The sequence below is a fragment of the Bufo bufo genome, chromosome 5 (genome assembly GCF_905171765.1).
Source record: "Bufo bufo chromosome 5, aBufBuf1.1, whole genome shotgun sequence".
Lineage (NCBI taxonomy): Eukaryota > Metazoa > Chordata > Amphibia > Anura > Bufonidae > Bufo > Bufo bufo.
This window is the reverse complement of record NC_053393.1, coordinates 226,386,102-226,407,586: the sequence shown is the minus strand read 5'-3', so window position 1 is coordinate 226,407,586 and position 21,485 is coordinate 226,386,102. Positions and strand designations below refer to the sequence as shown.

At 39.8% G+C, this 21,485-nt stretch overlaps 1 protein-coding gene across 2 annotated transcripts in view; it reads left to right on the top strand.

The window, feature by feature from the left end:
* The window catches only part of SUGCT (succinyl-CoA:glutarate-CoA transferase), a 1,029,682-nt gene that overhangs the window by 878,678 nt on the left and 129,519 nt on the right, over positions 1-21,485 (top strand). For both annotated transcript variants that reach the window (XM_040432683.1, XM_040432681.1), the window contains exon 13: positions 17,931-17,994. In XM_040432683.1, coding sequence (XP_040288617.1) covers positions 17,931-17,994 — 64 coding nt within the window. The remainder of the gene's footprint in view (positions 1-17,930; positions 17,995-21,485) is intronic.

Genomic DNA, 21,485 nt, shown 5'->3' with positions numbered 1-21,485 from the left:
TGCCTTTTCCCATGAAGCTAAAGCCAAACACCATGGCTTTGGACATAGTCGGGACATGTAAATGTGTAAGAATGTATTTATTCAATGGAACCCCCTCTAGGTTTGTGCCTGCAAGAGGGTTTGTTCTCATTGAAGAGATTCAGCAGCATATGGAAGCGTATTTCCGAGAATGATTCATGGGGAAAATGGTATATGAATAAATTAACTCTCCTCCAAATGGAAGAAAACTATCCTATACCATCCAAACCAGAGACTACTCTCCTCCTTTGGTGGAGTCCTTGGTTTGGCTGGTATGACTTGGTTTTCTTCCCTTTCAGTGAGAGATTTTGAATTAAAACATAATTTATCAAAACTGGTGTCAAGGAAAACTGACTTAGTTGCCCATAGCAACCAATCAGATTCCACCTTTCATTTTTCAAAGCTCCTTTGAAAAATGAAAGGTGGAATCTGATTGGTTGCTATGGGCTGCTAAGCCAGTTTTCCTGTGCACCAGGTTTGATGAATCTTACCCAATTGACTGCAAACCCCTTTAATAATCAAATATCTGTCCCATTGTTCTTCCTTCAGATTTGTATCTAAAGCGTTCACGTTATAACAGGTTGTAGTTAAACAGAGTGGAATAGTAGAAACCATAGCAGATTACCTGCAAGTGTGAATGACCCCCAGTAATGACGTGTAATGAAAGGACACTTCTCTTTTGTGACAGCCACATACCTATCTTGGACACTCATTCTCTTTAATGTGAATGGTCTTTTGTCAGCACAGATCAACGTGACCCATTTTTGGGTTTGCTATGTACAGGTGAAGCTTCACTAATGCTCTTTATGCTAATGTCTCTTTTTATCTTTAAAGGTGCAATTTATATCAACCCTGTATTTTTTTCCTATCAGGTTCCACTATATTTTTGAAAAAGGAGAGATAATTTCTCCTCATAAGTGTTAAATACTGTGGTTTAATTTGAAAATAGCTGCAGGCACATGTGCTGATGACATACATGTGGACAGGACCATTTTTCTGCTTTGAGATTAATGTTTTTATGCAAACAGACATGGAAATGCTTGAAATTGTAAACTGACACTTTAAGGTGGTAATTTATCACATGTTAATGCATTGTGTCAATGTCAAGGGATCTGCACAAGCAATTAAATAAGATACGGTAATAGTTCCACAGTGCTGGATACAAAGCAGATTTAAAAAAAATCCAGTATAAACCAATCTGAATGGATTATCTGAACTGAACCAAAATGCACTATTGAGAATGCATGTAGGGGTAGTTGTAATATTTTTCCGCTTGAGACCAATATTGCTCAGGAAATAATCTTTGACGAGCTGTGCAATAAATATAAACTCACTGCAATACATTTTGACTGTTTTTCATCTCCCTTGATGATTTTAGCTGAATGCGTGGGTCTGTACATGTGCAGTATGGTGGTCCATACTGTACGACCCCTTGCAAACTGCGTTAAAAGTGTTTATATCCTCAATGCAGGTTTTAATACCTAAACTTCTCCTTTTCCAACTGCATAAATTTGCTATGCGCCCTTTGCTCAGCAATAGCGGTAAATTAAAAGGAGTTCATTCGGTCCTTTAAGTGTACTTTTAGTAACTGTAGATGTTTGGGTTGTTGCTTAGTATTATGCATTGGTATCTAAACTGATCTCCATTATTTTCTGGCGATCCCGCTGTGTCACATGCTAGAACATGTTAGAAAAAGGGTGGTTTTGCTCCCATCACTGATGATGGTATTTAGTACGAAGGTCCAATTTATTATGACCGTATTAGAGTGAAGTGATGGGAGGGGATTCCTAATGGGGTTGTCCAACCATAAGAGCTGGTAAGACAAGTTTCACAGAATTGCGTTTAAGCCACATATTGTCTGGCTGCAGCAATCTCTGGTTTGGCAGCATTTGTACTTATTTTAATGTTCTACAGAACTCAGGAGACAAAGAAAATGTACATTTAGAGATATTTTTCACTTTAGCATGGAGCTCCCTACAGATGGTGAGACCCAGACATCACCTGGACCTAGGGAACATCCATTACCAAAAATTTGAGATGCCATGCTCTGTAAGATCATTTCTCACTGCAATTTTGTGATGCTGTCTAACAGAAGTCTCTCTTGATCTAAAGACATAGCTATACATATACTGTATTTGTGCTATAGTAGGTCTCTAACCTCTTTGCTTTGGCACAACATACTAATGGAGTGTGCTTATGCACGTTCTACAAGGTTACACTAACATGCTTCCTACGTTGGATACTACTAAGTACATAAGACATTCCAAAGGGTGCTTGTAATGTCTGTGATCTCCATTCTTGTACTTGAATTACTGGTGGATTTTCTGCAATTGTGTTTTTAAATGAAGCGAAACGCAGAATTATTTTTAATATTGCCAACTTATTAGATCAGCAAGCACAGATGGTTTTGATCTATTTTTTTGGTATTATTATAAAAAAAAGAATTTAAGTCAAAACGTGTCTGACAAATATGATTGGTGTACATATATTTATGTATATGCAGTATTACAAGATATTTTTTACAAAATAGGTTAAATTTAAAGTTATCAGGAACTCAGTTTTGATAATATGATATCATTAGAGCATTTTGGTTTAAGATCCTTACATATATTGACAGCACTGTATATAGTGTACAAGCTAACCATATTGCACAGGATTGTAGCACCAAGTCTTTATAACAGTTGCGGTCACAAACAAGTACAAATAGAGCAGAGTTATACTTATAACTTGATACAATTTATTAAGTGAGTTAAAGGGGTTTTCCAGTAATGAGATATAAGACATCAACATTTGATCAGTAGGGATCAGCTTCTGGCACCGCTATACTAAGCACAGTGCCTTACATTGTATAATGGCTGTGGTTGATTTAACAGTTCATTCCTATTCACTTGAATTGCACTGAGCTGCACAAAATGTGACTAACGGATGTGGCTAGAGATTAGTGACCTTCTCAAAATTAGTTTTGTGTCCAATTTGTTTATTTTTTTTGTTTTGTCCAAATTAATTCTACTGAAATGAAAATTGATATATGGCACTCTGAGGTCCCTAAGACTCATATTTATTTTCTTATCTTTCTTTATCTTAATCACATTTTGACCTTCCAACCCCCCTCAACTCAATGACAGCAAATAGTAAATAATGTCAGAGTGAGTCTGACATATACAGCTATGAGTAAACACGTGGCTGACAGTGTTAACAAACGACCTACATAAAAACACACTGCACTATCACATTTGTTATGCTTTTTGAAAATTAAAAACTATTCCAAAAATTGTCCATTATTGGGGGCAGATAGTGTTTAAAGACACATGGTGTTATCTGAAGGGGGAAGTGTGTCTTGTTCTCAACAAGCTTTCCAAAAGTTATACCTTAACAGGGGTACATACCTGTTTACACACAGACATTAGTGTGTCAGAAAAAGCAGTGCCTTGTTCTGAATGAGTCTGGAAAAATTCTCCCTTTTTATTGGGAGAAGCAGCAGTTTAGCAAGGGTAATAGTGGTATGTGGCCACAATAGTTGAAGCAGCAGTATAGCATGGAACAGACAAGGCAGTAGAATAGATGTGTGTGTGGCTGTGTAGGGGTAATAATAGTAGTAGTAGTGACAGCTGTGTAGGGATAATTGAAGTGCCAGTAGAGTAGGTACAGTAGCCATATGGTACAGAACATGATGGTAGGCAGTCAGACAGCGGCAGTGGCATGATGGGGCCAGTGATCAATAGCCACCGTCAGCAATGGCAGATCTCTTCATCAGCCTCAGTGGGAAGTTCTGAAAATGCTCACGGATTCATGCCTCATTCATTTTGACAAATGTGATGTTTAATACACTGGTAGAAGACAGGTGTGTCTGCATGGGTGTGACAACGCCACCTGCTGTGCTGAAATCCCTATCTGAGATGACACTGTAGACTGCACAAAACAGTACAGCCATAGCAAACTGTGCCAATTCCAGACACTATTCCAGTCTAGTAGCCCAGAAGTCCATGGGATCAGGGAACACTGTATGTGCCGGAGAAAGGCCACAGTCCAGGTGGGACTGAACCTGTATGTTCAGACAGTTTTGCCTCCCTTTCGTCAACAGGAAAACATTCCTACATTTTTCTTTGATAGTGAGGCTATCCAGTAATCATTAGATTGTGTCATGCTAGAAATATTCCTTTCAGTATGTAAGCAAGTATACAGCTTGCCATGCTCACCAGCATTCCCAAGGAGCCAGTTCTTTCTGGTTCTGCCCCCTACTGTGATGATTGTACGTCATTGCCAGTGTCATTGTCATCATCAGCCTCGTGCTCCTTCACCCCCAACTCCTTCTCCTCCAGTGGCAGCACCTCATCCATTTTCTTCCTACATTTCCTCCTCTGTGGAACTTTGTGTGAGTCCCCAACAGCTACAGGGCAGCCAGCAAGATGCGGAAGCTGTTCTTAATAAAAAAAATTACAGGGGGATGACATTGTTGATGCTGCAGTTGTCCCTACTGATAAATCTGGTGGCCTTATTGAAGGGCCCGAGTACATGACATATGTCTCTAATGAGGTTCCACTGCCTACCTATTTTCATCCTGCAGATCTTCCACATAGCAATGCATTTGTCTGCTGGCACTGTATAGAAAAACTGCCAGACAGGAAATATTCAAACAGTGCTAGTGGCAGCTGAGTTTGGCTTAGGTCTAGCAAGTTTTGAACCTGCACCGAAAGTTTCAGCTGATTAACCAGTTGCCAAGCTGACCATAATAGAAGCAAATCTGCTCTTAGCAGTTTTTTGGAGGTTTTGGCTTTACATTGCCTCTGCTCATTATTACCACCTCTGCACCCACCACCCTCCTACTCATCACGCCAGTCTGGCTCCAAGGTCCTTTCAAACACACAATCATTGTCATAGTCCTTACCCTCCCCACCACTTTTCTCAGACTGTAATCCAGATTCAGTGCTCTGTATTTGCTCCAAGTGCCACTGTTGCAAGTGCTACCACTGCTCCTACAATCCTACAACCACAAGTATATCTATGTTATTGCAGCACAACTCATTCACTAATATTGCTCAGTATTTTGACACAAAACAATACGTTAATGGTTAACTGGTATATGTTGTAAATGCTGTTATTGCAGCACAACACATTTACTAATAATACACGGTATAGTTTTTTGAAAAAGAAAAGGGGTAAATGCTCTGTGTTTGCAGCAGAATTTATTGCTATTGATGCTGCTGGTGCTGGCAAAAAGCCTATAAAACATGTATATATTTTAGTAAGTTTTTTTTTTTTTGCTTTATATAAAAAAAGACTGGCTGTCCATTTATAGAAAACAATTAGATGGTTGATAAATTCAGTTGTTACAGAATTTGGGGTATGTTAGTGTTTTGTTAATGTATAATATATCAGTAAGGCATTGAAATATATCACTACAGGGTTGTATACCTATTAGTATATTGTGAGAGTGGCCAGCCGTCTTATTTGTATGAGGAGCCACAACTCTCCCTCACCAGATGATGTAGAGGGTGAAAAAGAAATCATTTTATTGTGACTAGAGTTAAGCCAGCCCCAAAGATGTCTGGCAGTGGCTTTCTCCTCACTCCCCATTGAAAACACATACATGGTCAACCAAACCGAGCATGCATGTATATAGGGGAGTTGGGAGAGATAGCTGTCTGCCAAATGACAGCTTTCGAAGGTGTATAGGCACCTTTAAAGTTAATGCATACAGTAAAAACATGTTTGCAGACCCTGTATGTAGTTCCTATGGTTTCATGTTGTAGTGCTTTACTCTATAACATTATGTGATACCCACAAGTGGCACCATTTCTGAAACACAGCATGCAATTAGAACGTGGCATATTGTTCTGCTTCTAGAGTCCTATAAATCCACAAAAAAATAATTGTGTGCCTCCGTTTAAAAATGGAGGCGCATAGATACAGTCTGTGAACACTGTATTATGGATCCATACAAGACAGAAATGTAATACAGCATCAGGCTTTAGCGTGTCTGTCCATATACAAGCAGTTTTGTCTCTCTGAAAGCAAAACAATTCATTTTCCAATAGTTACCCTTTGCTTTGATTGTGCAAGTAGAATTATTTCAGTAATGACATAAGACTTCTTCATGTTTCAAAATAGACTGGCTTAGCTACTAGTACTTGAGATAAACTTTGTCCTGTACATCTCAATTCTGAAGATAAAGTATGATTTATAGTTTTGAATGCATATAGAGGCTTGTTTTTCTTGTTGCACACTGTGTCCTAGGTATTATAATACAGAACTGATGTCAATAAGCATTTCTAAATGTGAAAAAAGCAGTTATCCACATGTCCGAAATTCCAGAAACACATAACTGCAGGGGAGGTTATAGCTGTCCAGCACACCATTCACACTTCATAGAGAAACTAGAACAAACCTCATGAAAAGGGAACCTCCCACATTGCTCTGTGGTGCAACATGACATTTGTCTTTGAATCATGTGTTCTATTCATTTTAACAATACTGTATCTGTTATTTAGGAAATACACATTGTTAGTTGCTTTCTTTTTCTCTTATGTCCTCAGCAGGACTAATATTACCCTATATGCCTGCAGACATTTTGCCTGTCAACGTTGTTCTCTCCCAGTAAGTCAAAACTGTGTCATCAAAAAATGACCTATTGTATAAATCAAGTTTTTCTGAACTGTCCACTAGGCCTAAAATATGTCAAGACTTTCTGTTCTTTTAGAGCAGCTACATGGGCCATAGACAATGGACAGGAGGGGACCTCAGAGTTTTCTAGGCATGCTCTGTGACCTGTGCACAGGTCAGGAGGGAGTAGATAAGCTTTGATATCAACTATTGTGAATGGTGGATTCTGTGTTATCTATACAAAAATGAATTTCTAAAAGTTTAATTTAGGTCCTGTACCCAACGGATTCAGGTGTCCAATTTAATCTTAATTGATTTAACGCTAAACAAAAGTGCTTGAATTTCCCTGAAAGCTGGTTACAATGCCTCCTTGACCAAGTAATAATCCTCATTGGAAATGATAGGCTGTAAATATTGTGAAGATATTGAGTAGACATTAATCGGAGCCTAAATGAGAAAAGATTCGAGCAATACTAACAGTGATATCTCCAATCTGTTATGTTCCATAAAGGTATATAGTGGGTTGAAAGCAGACGAAAGTCTCAAATTCAACCTTTCATATTATAATTACAAACCTCAGTTAATGTAGAGGAAGACAAAAACAATACACCCAGCATACCTTTCTTTGTAAGTTTACTTTAACACTAGCGTTATTCTTTTCCGGTATTGAGTTCCATCCTAGGAAAAAAACTGATCAGTTTTATCCTAATGCATTCTGAATGGAGTGCAATCCGTTCAGTATGCATCAGGATGTCTTCAGTTCAGTCACCCTTACGGTATTTGGCCGGAGAAAATACTGCAGCATGCTGCGGTATTTTACCCGTCAAAAATTCCGGAACACTTGCCGGAATGCTGGATCCGGCATTATTTTCCTTTGAAATGCATTAATGCCGGATCTGGCACCAAGTGTTCTGGAAAAACGGGACCGGTTTCCCGGTCTGCGCATGCGCAGACCTTTGAAAATGTGGGGGAAAAAAATACCGGATCCGTTTTTCCAGATGACACCAGAGAGATGGATCCGGTATTGCAATGCATTTGTGAGACGTATCCGCATCCGGATCCGTCTACAAATGCTATCCGTTTGCATACGGATTTCCGGATCCGGCAGGCAGTTTCGGCAACGGAACTGCCTGCCGGAATCCAACAACGCAAGTATGAAAGTACCCTAACCCTGGTTATCAATTTTATGTCCCTGGGCCTCAAGCAATAACCCTCTGTTCTGTGTATGGTTGTAACAACAGTTTCTGACCGATGATGTTCTCCTACACACCGCTGCTGTCCCGGGCTTCATGTTTAGATGAGCACTGTCCTTCCGGGCACCTCCATCATCGCGTCTGGCTGCATCACAGGACAGTTACAGTAGCTCTGGTGATCTCTTGCTGGTGTCTTCTGATTCACTGCCGCAGTCCTGGGCACTGTCCTTACAGGCATTGTCCATCCTGGAATCCATTCCATGGTTTTCCTACAGCCCTGCACACTGCATGCCTTTCAGCCTGCTCCCTGTAGCACCTCATTTAGGGCTGGCATGTGTCACTCACTTCCTGTTTTTCAAGGTTTTGCACATTTGACTTGTGTGACCAATCCCAGCCTCCCTGCACCTATATAAGTGGTCCAGCCCCCTTCCTAGATGCCTGAGCATCAAAGGTCCTTGTGTACTGCAAAGGTAAATTTGTCTGTGCTAGAGTTCCTGACCTTCGCTTGTCTTCTGGATTCCATTACCTGTGTGATCCTTGCCTGCTATGGTTTGACTCTCGTGTTGCTGATCTGGATTGCCTGAGCTGCATCTGCGCCGCCTGTCCTGACTCATTGCTTGTACGACTATGCCTCTGCCTCTTTCTCGGTCCTGTACTGTCACTCCTGGTTACAACCCGGTCTGTTGACTACATCCATACCTCTGGTACCTTGCACTGGTATCTCCTGGTCCGCCTGGACCAGCTACTTCGTTTGCCAATCCTCCTCAAGAGGTAGCGAACTGGTGTTTCTCTCAGGAAACCCTTACCCAACCATCAGGTGTACTGTGAAGAATGACTGGTTCACTAAGACAACACCCTTAGGGTACTTTCACACTAGCGTTTTTGTTTTCCGGTATTGAGTTCCGTCACAGGAGCTCAATACCGAAAAATAAAACTGATCAGTTTTATCCCCATGCATTCTGAATGGAGAGAAATCCATTTAGGATGCATCAGGATGTCATCAGTTCAGTCACTGAATGGCGTTTTGGATGGAGGAAATACCGCAGCATGCTGCTGTATTATCTCGCTCCAAAATTCCGGATCAGTTGCTGGAATGCCGGATCCGGCATTAATTTACATTGAAATGTATTAGTGTCAGATCCGGCATTACAAATACCGCATGCGCAGACCGGTAAAAATGTGGAAAAAAATATAAACGGATCATTTTGTCCATATGACAAACGGAGAGACGGATCCGTTCTTGCAATGCATTTGTGAGACAGATCCGCATTCGGATCCGTCTACAAATGCTGTCCGTTAGCAAGCAGATTGCCTCATCCGGCAGGCAGTTCCGGCGACGGAACTGCTTGCCGGATCACTCTGCCGCAAGTGTGAAAGTAGTCTTAGAGGAGGTTGGTCACATGGCACAGTGGGTTCACAAAAGGAATAACTTATCACATTGGGTTTTAACAACCTTTCTTTCCATGCCCCTTTTTAATTAGTTGACCTTCTGTCATAATTAAAAGAATGAATATACAGGTGAAACTCAAAAAATTAGAATATCGTGCAAAAGTCCATTTTATTGAGTAATGCAAATTAAAAGGAGTTGCATTATTGCAGCTTAAAATTTGAATTTTGTGAAAAGGTTCAATATTCTAGGCTCAAAGTGTCACACTCTAGTCAGCCAATTAATCTATACCCCCTGAGCAAAGGGTACCTCAAAATTGTGACTTTGGGGTTTCATAAGCTATAAGCCATAATCATTCAAATTATAACAAATAAAGGCTTGAAATATCTCGCTTTGCATGTAATGAGTCTCTCTCATATATTAGTTTCACCTTTTAGGTTGCATTTCTGAAATAAATGAACTTTGCACAATATTCTAATTTTTCGAGTTTTACCTGTATATCAGGTCCTCTTTTTTGAAAGCTGGGTTTAAAAATTAGATGACTAGCCGATGATTCCACAATTTAATATTTATTCATGTCTCCTGACTGACATCAAACATCCAAGATCAGGTTCAACAAGAATTGGGCATGCTAGATTTCAGCATTCCTCAGGAGATAAGCCACTGCTAGAGGAGTTTGGCAGCTACTTATACATGTCTCCATGTTAAACTTAAAATATAGACACTGAGCATGGATATCACTGAAAAGTTAGAAGGTACCTTAGGGTATTCGTATGGCTAAGTCTATCTAGTGTAGTATGGGGTAACTGCAAACCACTGTTCCTGGAATTTGGTTGATCATTTGAGTCATTGGAAAAAAATCATGAGAGATTCCATCTTACTACTATTCCATATGTTTGATATGTTGTGAAAAATGAAAGGAGCTTTTATCTTGTTCTTTAAAAAAGTTATTTTTATAGTTTTGGATCAGACTTTATAACTTGATCCAAATGTAATGCAAACCATAATATATATATAAACATATATGGATCTTAATAGGTTGCCGACGTAGGACGAGAAAGCTCGTCCTAACTGGCCGGTACTTAACGCCTTAGGATGAGCATTCTCATCCTAGGGTTAACCAGCTGCCCTGCACGCGCTGCCGCGATCAGCTGATACTGACAGCCGTGCCCCTGCTGTATCTGCCAGCACCGGTGAAAACACTGATACCGGCGGATCAACCCCCTGTATGCCACGTTCACGCTGACAGGGGCATACAGGGGGTTGTGCCAGCTTGTACATCCCCATTGGGTCCCCGTGCTGCGGTGACGGGGACCCGATGGTTGCTATGGCAGCTCCGATGCCTTGCACAGGCATCGGGACTGCCAGCTACGGAAGCCCAAGAGATCCAGCCCCAGGACTGGGTCTCCTAGGCAACTGTCAGCGTCTTACAGTGTAAGACACTGACAGTTCAATACAGCACAATACAGATGTATTGTGCTGTATTGAAAAAGGGATCAGACAATGAAATTTTGAGGTCCCATAGTGGGACAAAAATCAAAAAGTTTCAATTTAAAAAAATCCCCTTCCCCATAAAAAGAGACATATAAAATTGTAAAAAATAGAATAAAAAACACACATATTAGGTATCGCAGAGTCCGTAACAATCATTTATCACAAAAAGTGTAATACCAAGCGATAAAAAAGTCATATGTACCCAAAAATAATACCAATCAAACCATAATCTCATCCCGCTAAAAATGAGTCCCTACATAAGACAATTGACCAAAAAATAAAAAAGATATGACTTTCATAAAATGGAGACATAAAAACATTATTTTTTTGTTTCAAAAATGCTTTTATTGTTTAAAACCAAAATATATATTTTTTAAAACTGACGTATGAGGTATCTCCGCATCCATAATGACCTGTTCTATAAAAAATATCACATGAGGTAACCTGTCTGGTGAACACCGTAAAATAATTAAAATAAAAACTGTGCCAAAAAGCCATTTTTTATCCCCTTACATCTCAAAAAGTGTAATACCAAGCGATCAAAACTAAGTATGTACCCAAAAATAATACCAATCAAACCATCAATCTCATGCCACAAAAATGAGACCCTATATAAGACAATCGGCCAAAAAATAAAAAAAGATATAGCTTTCAGAAAATGGAGACATAAAAACATAATTTTTTTGTTTCAAAAATGCTTTTATTGTTTAAAACCATAATATATTTAAAAAACAAACATAACAATATCATGTAAAATATAAGAGTGAAACTGGATCGCACATCCTCAATACTATGCTTTTATTTAATAACTGCTTCTCAGCATAATTAACATCGCTTCTCAGTGCAATTTATAGTATACCTACAACTATGTTGCATACTGTACATGCGGCATTAGTATACAATTTGATTAAAAAGCATAGGCCCACCATGACAAGGTTACCTCCTCGAGTGGGAACCTACTCCAAATTTGGAGCGGTGCTGTGCGCTGACCACCGGCGCCGCAGCACTGCACCAATAGGCAGTAGTTAGAGTAGGTTCCCACTCAAGGAGGCAACCTGGTCGTGGTGAGTGGGCCTATGCTTTTTGATCAAATTGTATACCAATGCCTCATGTACAGTATGCAACATAGGAGTAGGTTTACTATATATTGCGCTGAGAGGTGATGTTAATTATGCTGAGAAGCAGTTATTAGATAAAAGCATAGTATTGAGGATGTGTGATCCAGTTTCATTCTTATATTTTATATAATATAAAAATATCCCATGAGCGAACCCGTCTGGTGAACACTGTAAAAAAAAAAAAGAAAAAAGAAGCCTGCCAAGAAATTAATTATTTTGTCACGATACATCACAAAAATAGAAATACCAAATGATCAAAAAGTAGTATGTACCCCAAAATAGTACCAAATAAACCGTCATCTCATCCCGCAAAAAAGATTTGGCATTCTGAAAATGGAGATATAAAAACAGGATTGTTTTTCTTTAAAAAATTGTGCACTCTGTTCCCGTACAGCAGTTTATGACCACATATGGGGTGTTTCTATAAACTGCAGAATCAGGGTAATAAATATTGAGTTTTATTTGGCTGTTAACCCTTGATGCGTTACAGGAAAAAATGAATTAAAATTGAGAATCTGCCAAAAAAGTGAAATTTAAAAATGTAATCTCCTTTTCCTTTAATTCTTGTGGAACAACTAAAGGGTTAAAAAAAAGTTTGTAAAATCAGTTTTGAATAACTTGAGGGGTGTAGTTTCTACCATGGGGTCATTTATGGGTGTTTTCCACTATGTAAGCCACACAAAGTGACTTTAGAATTGAAGTGGTCCTTAAAAAAGTAGGTTTTGGAAATTTTCTTAAAAATTTATAAGATTTGCTTCTAAAATTCTAAGCCTTATAGGATCCTAAAAAATTTAATAAAATTAGCAAAATGATGCAAACATGAAAGTGGAAATATGGGGAATGTAAGGTAATAAATCTCTTATGATGTATCACTATCTTCCTTAAAAGCAGAGAAATTCAAATTTAGAAAATTGCAAATTTTTCTAAATTTTTGGTAAATTTTGGAGTTTTTAATAAATAAAGGTGAATTATATTGACTAAAATTTTTCACTATCGTGAAGTACAGTGTGTTGGTAGAAAACAATCTCAGAATGGCTTGGATAAGTAAAAGCATTCCGAAGTTATCACCACATAAAGGTACACATGTCAAGTTTCCAAAAAACAGCCTGTTCCTTAAGGTGAAAAATGGCAAGGTCCTTAAGGTGTTAAGCATTTCCTCTGTGAGTTTAAAATATTTTTCAAAGAAATTTTAATCTACACTTGAAACTCCTTCGGGGGACTGTTACACTGCCTGCTCAGAAGAGAGGGACTGAGATGGGCACAGGTGCCCAGCCTTTTCTCATGCTGTGCTGGCAGGCACGCCAACAGTGGGCCTGTCCACTGACATTTCAAGTTGCCACAGCAAGTCAAGGCTCGCTGGTCTGTTCCTAAGGCACATACTGCATGGATCTTAAAGAGCCAGCACATACACCCTAGTCTCCTCTTGCCATTGGATGCCTTTTTTTACAGATTCTGTTCCTTTGCTGCCTGACCTGACCATTGCCTGTTCACCTTATTGACCCTTTGCTGCCTGCCCTGACCTTGAACTTGTTTTACAGATTCACATATACACTGCCTACCCTAACCTCTGCCTGTTCCTGACTACAAGTATTGCCTGACCCCTTTGTGGTTTGCACCGGTGCCTCTGACCCCTGTGGGTCAGAAGCCAACCACACCGGGTCTATTCCAAGAAGTAGTGGCCTGGTGGCTTCCCTGCAGATTGCAGGTCCCTGTATAGGGATTAAAGAGGGAAAACCAAGGTACTGCCAGTATAATGCCCTTAGGACTAGCCCTAAGTCAAATCGGTTGGTAGGTACAGTGGTTCCACACCCATTCTCCTTAACAGGCACACATCTTGAGAAATATGGCCCCATCTGTAAATAATGACTTGCTGAATTAGCAGTTCAAGCCTTGAACACTTCTTCTACTGATAGCTACCGTCACTTATGTTGTATTTGGATTAATGTACGGTATTTCCTATTAATATTTCCATTGAGTAGAATATGTTCTGTTTACCAAACCATTTAATATAGGATATATCTCAAGAGACATATGTAATTGTATATTTCAGGGGTATAACTAATTTCCACCTATAAGCCAATTATTTCTGTAATAAAACACTCTGGTGGATTAGAATGAGATACTAAACTCATACTCATGGAAATAAACAGAGAAAAGAAAGAACGTTAAAGCAACTGTCCCTTTCTTGAATACCCTAGTGCCAAGGGCAGGCAATCTCCGGCACTCCAGCTGTTGTGAAACTACAACTCTCAGCATGCATACTTACTCTGTTCTTCTCAGAACTCTCATAGAAACGAGGTTGCTGATCCCTGCCCTAGTGGTTGCCATCATGACTACAGATGAACGAATCAATACTATACATGAATCAGATTTGTTATGAATCTACCTAAAAATACAAACTTGCATAGTTGTGTGCTTACTTTTCTGAACCTACTAGCATTAGGCGAGGCTGAAATGGCCAAACCCACTAATTAGAAGGGCCAGCCACATCATTTTCGCCAAATGGTGTATGTCATAACTAGAAACTGTGTTCAGGTTACTATTTTTAGATTTCAAGTGCCATGCCTGTTCATGCCCTCAATATGACCCATTTACAGCCTCGTAGCCTGTAAATGGAGCAGTGGATGAAGTGACAGATTGTCATGGCCTGCTTCTTCATACAGTTGTTGCTCTGATGTTACTGTATGAAGACACTTGAAATGTAATGTTAGAAGTAGAACCGTTTTGGATAAGATATAAGATAAGTTTACAAAATAATTAGTCCTGGAGCTTTAGGTTAACCCCATGGGCATACAGCCAATTTTGGAAATAATTTTTTTGTTTTTAACTCCTTGCCTTCCAAGGAACATACATGTTTTAAATTTTTCTATTGACATCTCCACATGGCTTGTTTTATGTGGAACAAATTGTACTTTTTTATGACACCATATAATGTTTAAAATTTTCTTATTTGTTGTTTTGGTTTTGTTTTTATGTTAAAAATGACATGACGGCCTTATTCAGGTCAGTATGATAGCAATTCCAAATTTATATAGTTTTTATTGCTTTACTACTCTTAAAAAATATAAAATCTTCTCCAAAAAACATTGCATTGTGTCGCCATATTCTGAGACCCATTCTGACACTTTTTTATTTTTCATTTGATGAATTATGGTATAATTTTTTTGTGGGGTGAGCTGCAGTTGCTACTTTATCATCATTCTTTGGGGAGATGAGATGACCAAAAAAACCACAATTCTAGATTTAGGATATTTATTTTTTTCACAACATTCACTTATCGTGATAAATAACATGATATTTTAATATTTTTTATGCATTCATGGGGTCAGTACGATTACGACAATATCACATTTATATATTTTTTCTTGTGCTTTAACACAAAAAAATAGTATTTTGTCACGTACTTTCGCTGACTTTGTCTCTGCATACTGATTTTGCCTCTGACATGACCTCTGCTTGTTTGTGACCTCACCATGCCTGCTGATTTGACTTTAGCATTTCCGTCTGAGATCCGTTTTTTTTTAGACGGAAATAAAAGTAATGCATGCAGGACTTTTTTTCCCATCTAAAAAAATGGATTTTAGGCAGAAATGGCTCAAATGGATGCCAAATGTGCAACAGGAACCGTTTTTTTTCTCTTCTTCTGACAGAAGAACGGAAAGCTAGACGGTGATATGAAATCAGCCTTAGGGCTCGTTCACACGAACGTATTTTGCATTCCGTATACGGCCCATTTTCTGCGTTTTGCATACGGTCCGTATACGAAACCATTCATTAGATAGATGTGGGACCCACTTCTATCAGACATTTTGAACATATCCTGTTGATATGGAAGTAGCTTTTTATTGCTGTATAGAAATAACTTCATGAGAATAATTATCTTTTCTTTCCGGGACAGAAAACATTTAAATTTGTTAATTTTTACCAAAGTATAAAGCAAAACTTTATTTATACCTACACCTATACCTACATGCTACTTATCTGATGATTAGTGCAGTATTTCATGACAATTTTTCTTTTAGAGAGCTTCAGAAATCTGCTTAAATGTCTTTGTTACAACCAGGGCCGATCCTAGGGTCACAGGCGCCTGGGTGCAGAAATATTTCTGGCGCCCCCACATGGGCGTGGTTATCTTACTAACTCCTCCCCTTTACAATGTTTCTATGGCAACAACTTCAGCCCCCAACTTCAGCCCCACCAATTTGCTTTGACAATAACTTAGTCAAAACCCAGTTTCTGACCCTTATGTTAAAACATAACTTTCATTTGATTGCTTTAATACCTAAAGGAAAAAATAATTAAAAAAAGCTGCTGTTTCTCTAGATGACCTTATGTTGATAGTAGTGGTAATAGAGTCTCAAGGGTCTATAAAAGCAGCTACACTATTTTTACAAAGCATTGAAACTCTATTAACACTACTATCAACATAAGGTCATCTAGAGAAACCGTAGGTTTTTATTTATTTTTTCTTTCTCTTTAGGTGTTAAAACATAACTTTAATTAGATTGCTCTAACACCTAAATGGGAAAAATAAGAATTTTAAAAACCTGCTTTTTCTAGTCTAGATGACCTTATGTTAATAGTTAATAGTAGTGTTAATAGAGTCTCAAAGGTCTGTAAAAATAGTGTAGCTGCTTTTATAGACCATTGAGACTCTATTACCACTACCATAAACATAAGGTCATCTAGAGAAACAGCAGGTTTTTAAAATAATTTGGGGGATCTGTGGATGACACATTGTTATGGGAGATCTGTGGATGACACATTGTTATGGGGGACCTGTGGATGACACATTGTTATGGGGGACCTGTGGATAACACACATTGTTATGGGGGACATTATACAGGGGTAATATAACTGAGGGGTATCAGGTAAATTATACAGGGGGTAATATAACTAAGGGGTATCAGGGTACACTATACAGGGGTAATATAAGTTATATTACCCCTGTATAATAATGTCCCCTGATACCCCTTAGTTATATTACCCCTGTATAATAATGTACACTGATACCCCTTAGTTATATTACCCCGCCCTGTATATTTTAACCTGATACCCCTCAGTTATATTATATAACTGAGGGGTATCAGGGTACATTATACAGGGGTAATATAACTAAGGGGTATCTATCAGGGTACATTATACAGGGGTAATATAAGTGAGGAGGGCTATCAGGGACATAATACAGGGGTGAGGGGTAAGATAAGTTATATTACCCCTGTATAATGTCTGATAGTAGCCTAGCCCTCCTCCTCAGTTATATTACCCCTCATGTACCCTGATACCCCTAGTTATATTACCCCCTGTATAATTTACCCTGATACCCCTCAGATATATTATATAACTGATGGGTATCAGGGTAATACAGGGGACAACAGAGGATTCGTAGCACTGTGGGACAGGGGGGGGTACATACTTCTTTTTTTATATGCCCTCACCTCACCAGCTAGCAGGCGGCCAGGCGCGCAGGGTACTCAGATGTAGCGTAACGTGACGTGACGTGACCTCAGCCTGCGCCGCACAGCACGCACTCCCTCTCTGCCTCCGGCGGGTCCAAAACTCCGCCCCCCTATTTGAATACTAGCCACCGCCCACCGGCAGCCCACAGCCAGGTATTGTAAATGAACTGACCGTGCGGCGGGCGGCGTCAGCCAGCAAAACAGCGGGGGAATCAGCTGGGGGCCGGCACAGCTGAGTGAGCGGGCATTATAAAATTGTGAGCGGGGCGGGGCCACAATAATTGCTGCGCGGCCGCCCACCCGCGCAGCTTAGAGGGAACACTGGTCGTCACTGACATCCCGCTCGGCTCGCAGATTCCTCGGCGAATCGGCGGCTCGGCTGCTCGGCTTAAAAAAAAAAAAAAGTCAAAAAAAAAAAAGTCCCGGCGGCTCGCTCGGCGCCTTTCGGGTGACAGCGCTGGGGTGCGGGGCACCCACTGCACCCCGTGTAGGATCGGCCCTGGTTACAACCAATTCAAGATCAGTTTTCATTTCTTAAATTGCTGTGACAAAAAAGAAAGCTGCTCTGTGATTGGTTGATATGGGTGACAATTTTGATAAATCTATGCCAGTGTTTTTTTTTTTTTTAATTGACACTATTGACAGCATCTCTGCTTTACAGGTTTCCCACAATGGCCTTATTCTCGAAATGGATCATCCAAATGCGGGGAAGATATCAGTGCCAGGTCAGATAACAATTTATTATATCACTTTTTTGTAACGTATTTTTAACTGTTGAGCTGTATAAAGATCTAAGCTGTCCATATTTTTAGAATATAAAGCAGACCTCAATAAAAGGTGTACCTTAGTAAATAGAATACAATTTCAAACTAATTAAAGCTTCTGGGGTAGTCTAAGGAGGTGGAGGGGTTAATGTCACTAATCTAGGTGTTCTAGGGTTGAACATAGGGTTAATATGGAGTTTTTACCTGTGGTCAAGAGTCGATATATTTTTCTCCGATACATGAAGTTCTAGTTATTGCTGTGTAGTGGTGGCCTGATGGCTTTCAGCAAAAAAGATTTCTTAGACTGCTTTCACACAGTTAGGCCCCTTTCACACGGGCGTCATGTTTTTTGCTCGGATAAGATGCGGATGCGTTGCGGGAAAATGCGCGATTTTTCCGCGCGAGTGCAAAACATTGTAATTCGTTTTGCACGTGCGTGAGAAAAATCGCCATGTTTGGTACCCAAACCCGAACTTCTTCACAGAAGTTCGGGTTTGGGTGAGGTGTTCTGTAGATTGTATTATTTTCCCTTATAACATGGTTATAAGGGAAAATAATAGCATTCTTAATACAGAATGCATAGTACAATAGGGCTGGAGGTTTTTTTTTTATTTACCTCACCTTAATCCACTTGTTCCCGCAACCCGGCTTCTCTTCTGTCTTCTTTCTTCAGGACCTGGGTAAAGGACCTGTGGTGATGTCACTGCGCTCATCACATGGTCCATCACATGATCTTTTACCATGGTGATGGATCATGTGATGGGCCATGTGATGAGCGCAGTGACGTCATCACAGGTCCTTTACCCAGGTCCTGAAGAAAGAAGACAGAAGAGAAGCCGGGCTGCGCAAACAAGTGGATTAAGGTGAGTTAAATTATTTATTTATTTTTTTAACCCCTGCAGCCCTATTGTACTATGCATTCTGTTTTCAGAATGCTATATTTTCCCTTATAACCATGTTATAAGGGAAAATAATAAAGATCGGATCCCCATCCCGATCGTCTCCTAGCAACCGTGTGTGAAAATCGCACCGCATCCGCACTTGCTTGCGGATGCTTGCGATTTTCACGCAGCCCCATTCACTTCTATGGGGCCTACGTTGCGTGAAAAACGCACAAAGAGGAGCATTGTGCGATTTTCACGCAACGCACAAGTGATGCGCGAAAATCACCGCTCATGTGAACAGCCCCATAGAAATGAATGGGTCCGGATTCAGTGCGGGTGCAATGCTCTCATCTCACGCATTGCACCCGCGCGGAAAACTTGCCCATGTGAAAGGGGCCTTAATGTTTGATCAATGATTTCCATCAGTGATTGGGAACCAAAACCGGGAGTGGAGCCTACAGAGTGGTAAGTATAGTGGAAGATTTACCTCAGGTTCCGTGTTTTTGAACCGCCCCTTTTTGGCTTGCCTCTTTGACACATCCATGTCTGTGACAACATTCGTGACAAGATAGTGTTTAATCTGTGACAATGTGTGTAAAGGATCTGTGTTGGGTTTCTTTCCCTCCATGCATCATTCGTATTCCATTTATGCTGAAAAAGTCTTTCCAGAGCACCTCCTACCAATAGTCCATAACAACCATGGAAAGAACGTGGATGCCATCCTGTCAGTGATTTTCACAGACCAATAGCCTTCAATGATCGTGTTTGTTCTGCATCCAGGACCAAAGTCATGTCTTCATTGTTTGGAAAACCAAGGATGTGTGAACAAACACATTAAAAGGAATAGATACCTTTGTTGTCCATGGAAAACACATGTCTGCAATTTACTGATGTGTGAAAGAGGCCATACAGTCTGTAAAAATGTGGTACTTATCCACATAGCTCCAGTTATTGCCATAGACTCTCATACCAGCTTAGCCTCCATTGCATGCCTGTATTTTATAGACGTTAATGCATTTAAATACATATATTAGTAAAGTTTTGGGATCAAATTTCTTGGATCTATAGAAAAAACTACTTTCATCCTCTTCATCACAATTTTAGTACCTCAAGTATTAGTATAACTGAATTCCAGCACTGTTCTGGCTATGGATTCTGAAGACCTAAAAGTGCGAGATGTGGGAGAAAGAACCATACTAGACCTACAAACATCATAAACTGCTATATACAGTACAGACCACAGGTTTGGACACACCTTCTCATTCAAAGAGTTTTCTTTATTTTCATGACTATGAAAATTGTAGATTCACACTGAAGGCATCAAAACTATGAATTAACACATGAGGAATTATATACATAACAAACAAGTGTGAAACAACTGAAAATATGTCATATTCTAGGTTCTTCAAAGTAGCCACCTTTTGCTTTGATTACTGCTTTGCACACTCTTGGCATTCTCTTGATGAGCTTCAAGAGGTAGTCCCCTGAAATGGTTTTCACTTCACAGGTGTGCCCTGTCAGGTTTAATAAGTGTGGTTTCTTGCCTTATAAATGGGGTTGGGACCATCAGTGGCGTTGAGGAGAAGTCAGGTTGATACACAGCTGATAGTCCTACTGAATAGACTGTTAGAATTTGTATTATGGCAAGAAAAAAGCAGCTAAGTAAAGAAAAACGAGTGGCCATCATTACTTTAAGAAATGAAGGTCAGTCAGTCAGCCGAAAAATTGGGAAAACTTTGAAAGTAAGGGCTATTTGACCATGAAGGAGAGTGATGGGGTGCTGCGCCAGATGACCTGGCCTCCACAGTCACCGGACCTGAACCCAATCGAGATGGTTTGGGGTGAGCTGGACCGCAGAGTGGAGGCAAAAGGGCCAACAAGTGGTAAGCATCTCTGGGAACTCCTTCAAGACTGTTGGAAGACCATTTCAGGGGACTACCTCTTGAAGCTCATCAAGAGAATGCGAAGAGTGTGCAAAGCAGTAATCAAAGCAAAAGGTGGCTACTTTGAAGAACCTAGAATATGACATATTTTCAGTTGTTTCACACTTGTTTGTTATGTATATAATTCCACATGTGTTAATTCATAGTTGTGATGCCTTCAGTGTGAATCTACAATTTTCATAGTCATGAAAATAAAGAAAACTCTTTGAATGAGAAGGTGTGTCCAAACTTTTGGTCTGTACTGTATGTTTCCTTTCAGTGACTCATGTGCATTCTGACACTTTCCAATAATATGATTGTAGGCTTTAAGCTATGCACTAATTATTCATCTCTGTAAATGATATATATCCATGCTTACACACACATATACACTCTTCCACACATTTGGAGACACGCAGACACATCTGGAAATTATTGGCAGTCTGGGACTTAGCGATTGAGCTCTTTATGCAGGTAGGAAGGCTTTTTGGTTTCAGAGGGAGCTTGCAATCATTCTGCCTACATTACTTAATTTATCTTTGAGAAAGAGTATACCCCTTCTGGGACACATGCAAAGTGCAAGATGAGGGAGTTGAAAGAAATGTCCAAGAATGTCAGAGGAAACTACAAATTAAGCTACACTGTA